Below are 12,320 nucleotides of genomic sequence, written 5' to 3' on the forward strand. Positions count from 1 at the left end.
CTAACTGCACTTACAGGAAAACTGAGTCCCAGAGGGGAGCAGGGACTGCTCAGGGTATAGCAAGCTAGTACAGAATGCCTCCTGATCTCGAGCCTCGTGCCTCCCAGCTCTGGCTTTGCCTATTACCGAGGGCCATCAAAAGCCGGGAGTGGGGTTCAGGTCCAAAGTGCCCTGGATGCCAGGGCAGTGAGTCTGCATAGCTCTTTACGGCTCTGGATTGCTCTCCCAACGCCCTCCATTGTGCACACACATCCCAATCCCACTCTGTCCCAGGCTCTAGGCTTTGGAGCCCCTGAGACATGTGAGCCGTAGGCCTTCCCTGCCAGGCCCACAGCTTCATACACAGATAGATGGTTACAGTACGGTCTCTGTCAGGTTCCCGAGCCGGCGGGCAGTGGGGATGATGGTGTTTGGGCGCGGTGCCGCCAGCCCCCTCCCAACCCGGAGCCCCAGGCGTCACCTGCACCGACGAGCGCGAGGCCCGGGCCTTGTTGAGCGTGCGCCGGCGCTCCCAGCGGTGGATGGAGTCCTGCACCTCCACGCTCAGCTGCCGGGTCACCGTGATCTTGTCGTAGTTCCTGATGTGCTCCACGGCCCCATAGGTGGTGGTCAGATAGTAGGAACCTAAGCGTACAAGAGAATGGAGGCTGAGCTAGGGCCTTCTCAGCCCACCCCCGAAAAGCGTGGTTCCAGCTCGCCCCGCCCACCTGTCCAAGCCCCACCCACCGCCGCTGACCTGGCGCCTGCGGCCGGGCCCCTTGCCGGGATTCAGCTTTGGGCCGTCCTGCAGCCTCGCCTGCTTCAAGTCCAGCCGCGAATTGTCAGGCCCCGCCCAAAGCTTGTCATTAGCTCTCTTACGCAGCGGAACTCTTGCTTGTTTTTAAAATGATGTTTTTAAATGAGTTTAAAATTTTAAAATGAGTTTTAAGACGTTTTAACATTTAAAGGATTCACAGGGAACGTAATTGTCTTTACGGTGGGGAAGGAGGTGGCTGGGAGACATGGGTGGGCAGGAGGCTTCTCACTATATGTCTATATACACATACACATACAAATAAAAGCCAGATGTGTGTGTGTGTATGCGTGTATATGTAAAACCTACTCAAAAATAATTTTTAAAAAAGATTTTAATTATGGTTACACTATTTTGGTTATACTTACATGGTTCTAACCATATTTACATATGGTTCTACTATTACACACCGTTTTTAAAGTTGTAAAGTAGGTAAAAAATTTCAGTCATTCATTTCAACATTTCTTTTTACCTTAAGTTAATTTCATATGTACTCTAAATACCTAATGCTTCCTAAAGTAATTTAAGCTTTGAGATACTTCAGATTGCAGAATTTACATGAAGTTTTCAGATAGAAGACAGTCATTTGCCTGGGCGCTTACAGTTCACTCTCCTTCACTTGCTAGGGGTTTGGGATAAAATGTTTAAGAGGCACTAACCTTCTAACAACTAATAAGGAACACTTAACCGAAATGCTCACTTCCCAGACTCCCCTGCAGCTCTGGGTAGAGAGCAGGAGACCCTGTTTGGCTACTTAGATGTAAGTGGAAGTCCCTGAGTGGGGCTTTGAGGAGAGCCTTTTGAAAGGGACACACTTGGCTGATATTTCCCCCAGAGGTGACAGGCACAAAGACAAAGGCTCACATCCTAAAGAACAATGGAAAGAGCTGGGTCCACACTTTTCTGATGGCAGGGTTCAAAAGAGCCATCTTATCAGTTACTTACCTTAGGATTTCTTGATACACCATGAGTTATTTGCAGCCCAACGCATGCTGAAGTGCTACACTGGATGAAACTACAAATTCCTACAACAAGTTTGGGAAAAGTTCACACCCTGGTTTGAGTGGATGGGGGATAAGATGCAGGGGCTTATGGCCACAGGACTACTCATAGCCATGTGGGAAGGAGACATTTTTTTGAAATAAGTATGTCAAGGTTAGCATGGAACTTGGGCTGGTGTCCCTTACCAGAGAAGAGCCACTAAACATCATGTGTCTCTCTTTTCAGTGGAGCTTAAAGCCTATGTGTGCCAGGAAGCCGCCCCTGGTGCCTTGAGGCCCTGTGCCCTTAGCTGGCATGTCCTTTCGCTTGCATGCGTCCACGGCCCTGCTTCCCTTTGTGATCATGTCTCTCTGGCTAGTAATGGAGGAGCTGAGTGTAGTGTGTTGACTGAGAACGTTCAATTTTGGAGTCAGAGAGCAGCACCCAAGTCCTTGCCCTTCAGCAGCCAGCCCTGTGATCTTGGGTGAGTTGCTCTTCTCTCTGTGACTGGATTTTTCCATCTCCAAGTCCCATAATGTTAAGAAAAGTAAGTGAGATGAATACAGTCAAGTGCAGTGATTAGTAATGTGTGAGTGGCACATGGTGGTCAAGTGACCTAAAGCAGATGCTGCGGAGGCTTCTCATCCTTTGGGTATAGCTGGAGGAACTCTAAGCCCTGTCAGTGGGCTGTTACCTGCTCGAGGCCTGCTTTTTCACAGCCTGGGGGTCCTCCAGCCAACTTCCCTTTGACTTGGGGCCATGCACTACCTGCCCAGGCCACTAGGTGGCAGGCGAGCCATTCCCACCTTGAGTTTTGGAACAGGTTCCCTTTGGGGAGAAGGTGCTGTTCTTTGATGGAAAAAACTCATTGTCCCTGTTAAGATATTAGCTTGGCATGGCCTGCTGTCAGCCAGCGTGTGGAGGGGACGTGGGCAAAGGAGTCTGTGAGGAGAGGTTTAGATTTTCAGCTGGCTCCCGCCAGGTGCCCAACACCTGCCTGGGACTGCCCTTTAATTGCCAGAGTGGTGGGAACTTCAGAGAGAGGCTAGGAGGCAGGGATCCCATCAGCTCAGTGTTCAGGCCCTCTCTACTTCTTTTAGGAAGTCCCTGACCTCTCACAATCAATACGTCTGCTGCAAAGAAAGTGAGACCCAGTCCTGGTCTTTTGCCAAATTATAGCTTGTAGAACCAGTTGAAAGACTATGACAGTCTCAAGATGCACGGAACTGGTTTTTTGTTGAAAGCATAATTGTTCGAATGAACTGTGAAACATGAGAAGGCAGACTGACCCAGTTCCATCTCTCATCCTGTCCCCAGCTACCTCTGCAGAACACACATCAGTAACGTGTGAGTGGCACATGGTGGTTAGGTGACCTAAGGCAGTTGGAAGACTTCAAGTCAAGAGCAACACCTCCACTTTCCCAAGCCAGAGAGGTTAAGTGACTTGCCAAGGTGTCCAGCCAATCAGAGGCAGAACCAGGACTGACATCCAGCCTCCAAACCACTGGTTTTACTACACTCTGTGTTAGTTCTCCTCTTAGGATGGAGCAACTGAAATTCTCAAGAATGGGGACTCCCTGAGGGCCTGCCCCTCTCCCAGGCATCTCTGAGCTCAGAGCGCTAAGGGCAGGGATCACCAGCAGGAGCTCTGCCTCCCCTCCCCTTCCAGGCAGGCTTGTCTTTTTATCTTGACCTCAGGGACCTTGGCGATGGCCCACCCTGTGCGCCACCACCCAGCTAGGACAGGAGAGCAAAGCTGGGGAAACTCAGGAATACGTCCCCATCACACTCTGTTCCTCTGCCCTTGGGTGCAGACACTTCTAGATGCAGGTCTGCCACCTGGCCGACTTGAAAGGTGGAATCTCCTGCTCATATCAGAGCCCCCCAGGTCATTTCCCTACAAGAGGCCAACACTTATGAGGCCAGGCCTGTCCTGGGTGCTGTGACCTCCCACCCTGGCTATTGGAGTAGGAGCAGAGAGAGGGAGGTACCCATGCCACCCACCGACCTCCTGGTCTGTGCACCGTGGCATAAAGCTTGTCCTCTGGCCCCTGCAGCTGCTGTGGGCAGGGTCCATCACTGCTGTAGGGGGCAGGGCTGCAGGGAGGGGTAGTGTGTGGCCAAATGGCAAGGCTCTGTCCTGTTGGCATGTTTACTTACAGCAAACACCCCAGGGATTCCTTAGAAATCTCCCTATGGGGCCAGAGACTAATGACTTTAGTCTGAAGAAGGGCAGGCTGCAGGCTATTTTAAGACCTTTATGGATTTATTTGTACTTGGCTTGTTTCAAAAACACTTCATGTAGCCCAGAATACATCAGCTTTCCTGCCTGAAAGACCTTGGCTTTCCCCACCTAAACCCCATGCAGGCTTTGGGAACACAAAGAAGGATCCTAGGAGGATGGGGAAACTCAGGAATACACCCCCATCACGCTCTGTTCCTCTGCCCTGTCCCCACTGGGCCTCTGGGCCTGGTCTGGAGCCCCGTTTGACCAGAGGATTCAGGCTAAGGGTAGAGCAGGACTCACAGTGGCCTGGGTCATTGCTGACCCCTGCCAGAGAGTGAGCCAGTGCTCAGACTGTCGCACAGAGTCCCAGGGTCTGCCTCCATCCTTCCACCCTCAAGGGGCTTTCCTGGACATTGTCTCTAAGACGGCACAACAACTTGTGGGGGAAGGGCCAATCCTTTAACAGAGTTGGTAAATGGTTCTTCCCAGGTAGATCAGCAGCACATGCCCACTATGGAAAATTTGGAAAAACAGAAAAAAAGTAAAGAAAGCATTCTGTGTTCTGTGCTCATGGCCTTCCTTGGTTGCCTGAGCTCTGCCCGGCCCCATTGCTCTATCCTGTCAGACTGTTTTTCTTTTCAATATTCACCAGATATGACCAGATTTGAAATAATACTGTTTGTTTATTTGTTTGACATGTTTAAGATCTGATAACCCCTACTGTCCTTATCCTGTAATGGAATGGAACTTCATGAGAAAAGGGACCTGCTGTCACCGGGCACAAAGCAGAAGCTCAGTGGGTATCTGTTACATGAATGAGTACATGGCCTTTACCCAGGTAGCTATTGAGTCTTAGTGCTTTTCTCATTGATTTATAAGAGCTTTTTACATATTAATGCTATCAATTATTGCTTTGTTTGTCTGTAGGAACACTTTTCTTTGGTTTAGTGTTAGTATCTTATTCTATTTATTCTAATTTTTGACATGTAAAAGTTTTGACCTTAGAGGTTACATGTAGGGCAGCCAGAAGGCGACAGCTAATATCCCTTCTGCTTACAACTTCCTAACACTCCTTGCCTTCTACTTTCTTCTTTCTTTTAGAAATAACCTTTTATTTTACTTTAAAATTTTTATTTATTAAAAAAATTTCTATTATGTACAATAAAATGCATAAATTTAGTGTACAGCTTGAGTAATTTTGAGATGTGTATACACTCACGTACACATTGCCCTGATCAAGATAACAAGCGTTCTAATTTTTTTCCCCTTTTACCTACTTCAGCCATCCCCCAACATCCCTTCCCCCGTGGCAGCCACCAGCCTGTTCTCTGTGTTTATAAGTCTATTTCAGTTTGGTTTGTTTGTACACTTGTTTTGGTTTTTAGAATCCACATATAAGTGAAATCATATGGTGTTTGTCTTTCTCTGTCTGACTTATTTCACTTAGCATATAATACCCTCTAGGATATTTTTTTTGCCATATTGCAAAAGGCAAGATTTCATTCTTTTTTGTGGCAGTGTAACATTCTGTTGTATATATCACCATATCTTCCTTATCCATTCATCTATTGATGGACACTTATGTTATTCCTGTATTTTAGCTATGTAAATAATGCTGTGATAAACATAAAAGGGCATATGTCTTTTGGATTAGAGATTCTGTTTTATTCTGATAAATTCCCAGAAGTAGAATTGCTGAGTCATATCATATTTCTATTTTCGGTTTTTGAGAAAGCTTCATACTGCTTTTATCCTGTTTTCCATTGTGGCTGCACCCATTACAATCCCAACGGCAGTGTATGAGGGTTTCTTTCCCTCCACGTCTTCGCCAACACTTGCTGTTTCTTGTCTTCTTAATATTAGCCATTCTGACTGATGTGAGATGATTTCTCACTGCGGTTTTGATTTGCATTTCCCTGCTGATTAGTGATGTTGAGCATCTTTCCGTGTGTCTGTTGGCCATCTATCTGTAAGCTCCCACTCCCTTCTATTTTTTCTGCTTAACCTGGTGGGGACTGTGAGAGACAAGTAGGTGTTGTCTGTAGGCCTCTGCCCACCCCCTCACCTTTGCGGTGCTTCTGTATGCGTGCTCAAGACAGAAGAAACCAAGAAGGAAAGCCAGTGAAGGCTTAAGGTGAAGGCCCCAAAGCGTGGGGTTGGGAATGAGGCATTCATTCATACTCATGAGACTATCAGCTTTGCCTCTCTTCCCCTGCACTGTAGCTCAAGTGCCTGGCACACAGGAGGGACTCACTGAGTAGTTGCTGGATGGATAGATGAATGGGCAAGTGGAAGGATGGATAGGTTGGTAGACATTTGGGTAAATGGATGGATGGGTGGATGGACAGGTTGGGGGATAAGTAGGAGAATAGAAGAATGAATAGGTAGGTGGGGTTGAATGAACAGATAAATAGATGGATGGATAAGTGGATGGGTGGATGGGTGGGCGGGTAGATAGATGGATTAATGGGTGGGTAGATGAGTGAGTGGATAGATAGGTAGACAGGAGGGTAGAAGAATGAATAGGTAGGTGGATGGTGGGATGAATGAGTGTGTGAATGGATAGATAGATGCGTAGGTAGGGGAATAGATAGATAAATGGGTGGGTGGATGGAGTGGTGGGTGGGTGACTGGGTGGACAGTTGGACGGATGGGTGGGTGAATGGATGGGTGCACTGGGCAGCAGATAATCACTGCTGAAGAAAGCCTGACTTCTACTGAATTCCTATACCCTCTGGAAGATAGGTAGCTCCAACTGCAGGGAAAATCTAATTAAGGAGAAAAATTAGCTCCAGAGGTCCCAGAGCATAAATCAAACTTATATGTGACAGCAAACTTCATGGCTTTACATGCTCCCTTAAGTTTCCAAGAACTCGCAGAATCAGTCAATTCAAAATTGTCACCCGAGGGACTGACACATGCTAAAAATGCAAACTGATGCAAAGAGGGTTGGCTTATCTCAAAAACCACAAAGCCCGAAGGGGCCACTTGGGGCCCGAGAGTCTTACTCCATATTCTATTCTTTGGGGATGATGTCCCAGAGGCCAATTCAGGGGCCCCCTCAGAGCCGACATCCGGGCTGGCTGCACCTTAGGGATTATGAGTGGAACGGTGGCCAAGGCTAAGTGGGCGGGAGGAAGGGGTGGGAAGGAGGAAAGGGGAAGGGAAACTGAGGGCGGGATGAGCACACTACGCCCATGCCACCATCCTATTGCCCACAGCACTTGCATCTGCCCACTGGCAGAGGACCCGGCCCAGAGCTGGGTGAGCAGGGGGCTGAGGCCCGTAGGACTGTTTCTGCCTAAGAACTGACCATCAATCCCTGCTCACACTCTTTCCTATGGGCACTACCTGATGCTTCAGCCTTATCTTTTACATTATTAGCAACTGCTGTTCCCTCTGTGAAGAATGCCTTTCCCCTTTCTTTATCTGACTGGCTCTTATTCATCTTTCAATGCTCAGCTCAGTCATCACTTCTTCTGGGAAGGCTTCCCTGACTGCACAGCCTGGGTAATGTGCGCCCATACCCCCTGGGCTCCCTACCATTCCAGCACTTGTCAAGCAGTGGTGACATGGCCTCCTTACTGGCCCAGCTCCCTTTGCATTCCCCTAGGACACCCCGTGTCATGTCCCCGGGGCTCAATGGAGTCTGGTGGTCAGGAGGTGCTTATTGGACTGTTCGGTGTGTCCCTGGCCTGGCTGAGTTGGTGTGCAGTGGGTCCTGGTGGGCCAAAGATGGGCCTGGGGCGGTGACTCACCCTCCCCGAGCTGCAGGGCGGGGTCCATGAGCTCCATCATGTACTCCACGTTGAGGAGCATCTCCGTGAGGTTGCTGCGGGCCAGCACATACATGAGCACAGGCAGGAAGTCGTCTGCCCCGTAGGGCTTCCCTGGGAGGAGGAAGGGGGCAGAAGGAGGTGAGCACGAGGCTTCCTTGGGAGCTGTCCCCTGCCTGGCAGAAGGGGACAGTGGTTTGCTGGGCGGGCGTGGACCCCCATGGAAGAGGAACCTTCCTGCTTTCTCATGACTCTCGGGACAGGGGCCGTCTTCTCTGGGCGGCCTGAAACATGGTCCAGGTTTAGGAAGAAGGAACCGAGAAAGGTACCCTCTGCTGGGGTGGGCAAGACCTGACCCCCTTCCTCTTTCCCAGCATTTCCCCCTCAATGCCCTTCGCTGCTTGCTGGGCAGGCAAGTTCACATCACATTTATTCACAGACCCACCCAGAAGCAGCTGTCTTGTCTAGCATCGATGTCTTCTGGGAACGTTCTCTGTCCCTTTTAACCACACATTTCCCTCTCTACCTGCAAAACAGAAAGCCCTCCCTTGGTCAATACTACAAGGTCAGAAACCCACCCTTTGTTCCTGTGGGTTAAGCAGTGCCCTTTCCTGAAAGTACCTCTTCAAGGACAGACTCATTACCTTTGCCTTTAGGAGCTTTGGGCCTGGGCCTCCTGACAGCAGTCAATGCCTTGAGCAGGGGAGGAGGGGAGGGTGCCTAAAAGATGCCTTCCCAGTTTGGCCCTGGGCTGGCTCTGAAGACTGACCACTTGGCAACACAAAATCAAAGTTGTACATGGAGGTGAAAAATTCCTACGGGGACAGAATCCTCCTGGAGTCCCTCAGCTGACGCCTTGGTATGCCCTGGAGAGTGCACTGGGAAAAATGAAAACTTGACCGAATAGCTTTGCACGGTGGGGAATGGCCACACGGGGTCCTCAACCCACCTCCTCTTACCAAAGGGAGTTCAGACCTCAGACAAATGTCCCCAGACTCAGCTGGAAGTCACCAGGCCTGGGTGTGGCTCCAGAAGGCTCCCTACCAGGGCTGCAGCTTTGTGGCTTGACTGAGATTAATAATCATCCCAAATACACACCAAGCAATTGACAGTTCTTTCAAAAAGTGTATTTCTACTTGACCTGTTTTACAAAGGATTTAGGTGACCGGGAAATATATCATGGGAAATACATGATATAACAGTAACTTAAATAAAAATGTAAACATAAAGACAAGTATGTTATAAGAGGAGTTGTACACCACAGGAAAAAGAAAAACACAAATAAGCAAGAACCTATACAACTGCTCCTTTGGGACTACAAACTTGGCTTTGAGCTTCCTAGTGGCCAAAGGGAAAAGGAAAACATAATCAGTTACATGCTCCTCATTGTCCAGAGGGAGAAAAGACACCTGTTCCTTGGGTGAACCAAGCACTGCTTCAGTGGGCTCTGGGTGGACACACATCTCCACATTTAAATGCCTCTCCCACACATTCTCTCCTGCATCCTCCATGGCATCTCCATGGTACAGCACTGGCACTGCGGAGGCTCCCAACTCATCCTTGCATGGTTTTCCAGAGAACAGGGTGCTGTGTGACCTGCCTCCTTGGCCACACTCAGTTTCTACATCTGCAAAATGGGGCCAGCAACACTGGCCCTGATGACTTTTCCTGGTTTTTGAGAAAATACAGTGAGAAAAAGAATATGAAAGTGATTCAGTACCTGTAAAATGCTATGGAAAATGAGCTGTTGCTGCTTTCTCAAGTGGCTTCAGTTTTTCCACTTGTAAAATGGACAGGCTGAAGGGGTTGGTAACACACAGCATGGAAAAACAGAGCCAGAGGCATCAGACTATGGGTCCAGTGCACTATGTACCAGCTGTGTGACCCCAGGGTCACTGCTTTACATCTCTGAGCCTGCATTTCTGGTCATGCGTGAACTGACACACATGACATGCCATCCTTTGGGGACTTGGTGAGAATTCCATGAAAAGATTTACATGGAGTGCTCCCTGGGAAAGATTCTTTTGTGCTTGGAGTTGTTTTCCATGTTGATAATATAATTATTAGAATCCTGGCCTACAGGAGATTCTTTTCTGGTTTGATTTATGAGTTAGAGAATACGGTGTGTCTGGGAGCACAGATGTGAGACACAGCCCTGTGCCTTCTGGAATTCACCTCCAACTCACCCTTTGGTTTAGAACTGATTGCATTTTTACTCTGCCTCTAAGAACATCATTTTTTTTCTTGGAATTGTATTAATACCTCACCAAGGAATATAATCAGGCAAGCCAATTTGCTTTCAAACAGTGGTTCTCAGCCAGGGGGATTTTACCCCATAGGCCCTTTGGCACTGTCTGGAGTCCCTTCTGGTTGTCACACTGTAGTGGTGGTGCTAATGGCATGGAAGCCAGGGATGCTGCTAGACAGCCTGCAGTGTGTGGGACAGCCCCCACAATAGAGTCACTCAGCCCTAAAATGTCTCTAGTGCTAAGGGTGAGACACCCTACTTGGGGGATTAGTGACTTGGGCTTTGGGGCCCGTCCTCTTGGTTCCCAGCACACTCTGTTCAGAGTACCCCCATGACCCCAGGTCTGTCCTCCAAGTACCCGAGAACACCTTCTTGCTGTCTCCCCAAGCACAGCACAGCACGGCAGAGACATGCAGTCAGTGGGCCTGGGTGAAGGAATGAAGGCTGAGCCAGACCCAAGAGCCAACGCCTGGGCACCGACTTCAGTCGGCCTCTAAAGGGGCCCTGGGAGTCCTTCCCCATCACAGGCTAAGCCACGAGGTGGTTCATGTTTTCCTGGAAACCAGCCCTTGCTGGGGCCTCCCCATTTCTGTCAAGGAGCTCACTTTCCTCCCCACTCCTGAGATGCAGGGCCTGGGGGTCCCCCTGTTCCTCGGTAAGCCCTCCTTCTGACTGGTTCTGGCACTCACTCTTTGCCTTCCGGCCCTGCTTCCCTAAGCCTGCCCTCCCAGGAGGGTGTCTGTCCTTTGATCCACTCTAACTAAATCATCTCCTGAGAGGATAGCTCTGATCACTCTCTCTCTCTCTTCTAAGAACCATCCATGGCTCCCTGTTGCCCAGATAATCAAGCCCACATCTCTTACTCTAACATTCAAGGCCTTCGACAGTTGGGCTCATAAACATCTGTCCAGCATCACTGACCCTATTCTCCTCCAACCACACAATCTGGTTGATGCCTCTGAACAGGTCACCTGCCTTCCTGGCCCCCCGTGTTTGCCACAGCCACCTCTCTGGCAAGCCCTCCCCTTGCCTTCCATAGGTCTGAGCCTTCCATCTCCCACACAGCACCAATATTTGTGTGATAATTAAAAAATGCAAAGCATATTTTATGAAAATTGTATTAATGACTTTCTAAAGCAACTCTGTGATAGGAGTTAGATTCACTGTGCCCATTTCACAGATGACAAAAGTGAGCACCAGAGAAATTCAGCTACTTGCTGAGGTCACGTGGCTAGAATGTAGTGATGCAGAGCCCAGGTCCAGCTCCTTCGTACCCATTACCCCGTGTTCCTGCTACTCCAACACCCTTCCTTCAAGTTCTCCTTCTTCCTCCTGCTTACTTTACTTTCCAACTTCCAACTCAGAAAGATGCGCTGCCCCCATCTCCCTGCCATGTAACACCCTACTCTGCTGCATTGCAGGCCATTCCCTGAACTCCATGGGACTTTTGTTCCTCTGTACCTCTGCACACTCGGTTCCCTCTGCCCGGACGCCTTCCCCGCCTTTCCCTTACTAAGTCTCCTTGTCCTCTCCCACATCCTCCAACATGGTTGGAGAGTACCTGTTCTAGGTCCCACACACCTGGACTATTTCAGAGCCTTCCCTTTTCCTGGAACTCCCTGTGGGCAGGGATGGAGGCTGTGTCAGCTTGGGCAAGTCACTTAACCTCTCTGAGCCTCTGCCCCATCACTGCCTTTCCAGTGCCCAGCATAGGGCTTAGAGCATCTGATGCTGACTGGACGGAACAGAGGTGCCCTGTGTGTTCCTACTGGGCACCACTCTGTCCAGGCCAGGGTGGAGGCCATGGCCAAGGATATTAGGAGCTGCTGCGGGTCTTAGACAGTGACATGCTGGGGAATGCTGAACAACTGGCTCTTTAAAGGGAAAAAATAAGCTCTGATTTAGTGTTTGCCAATTTCCATAGAATAAATATTTCCATGATGAATGATCTATTTCAAGTTACTGCCATGAACATGGAGTAGGGAAGAGATGCACATGAGTGGCTCTCATGAGATCCATGAGCTGATCTAGCATCCTGGCCTTCAACTCATCAAGTTCTTACTGTGAGGAAACTGAGGCCCTGACAAGGGAGAAATTTGCTCAAAGCCCCACAGCTGATCGATAGTGGAGCTGTCACTAGAATCCGAGCCTCTTTCCTAATGTAGGTGAGAAATGCTCACACAGGTTCTCTGACCTGGTCGCTAACTTGCGGACAAGCACAAGATTGGAGCGTTGTTAAAATGCACCGGCTCCTAGCTGATTGCCCAGGGACAGTTAGGGCTGCATTCTCCTTCC

The 12,320-nt window shown here is 49.3% G+C and overlaps 1 protein-coding gene across 1 annotated transcript in view; it reads right to left on the reverse strand.

Moving 5' to 3' along the window:
* RIN3 (Ras and Rab interactor 3) overlaps positions 1 to 12,320 on the reverse strand; it is a 120,437-nt gene that overhangs the window by 2,946 nt on the left and 105,171 nt on the right. Inside the window, exons 8-9 of the mRNA XM_036991564.2 lie at positions 7,760 to 7,891; positions 461 to 624 (exon numbers count right to left, since the gene is read on the reverse strand). Coding sequence (XP_036847459.2) covers positions 461 to 624; positions 7,760 to 7,891 — 296 coding nt within the window. The remainder of the gene's footprint in view (positions 1 to 460; positions 625 to 7,759; positions 7,892 to 12,320) is intronic.

Source organism: Manis javanica, chromosome 8 (assembly GCF_040802235.1).
Source record: "Manis javanica isolate MJ-LG chromosome 8, MJ_LKY, whole genome shotgun sequence".
Lineage (NCBI taxonomy): Eukaryota > Metazoa > Chordata > Mammalia > Pholidota > Manidae > Manis > Manis javanica.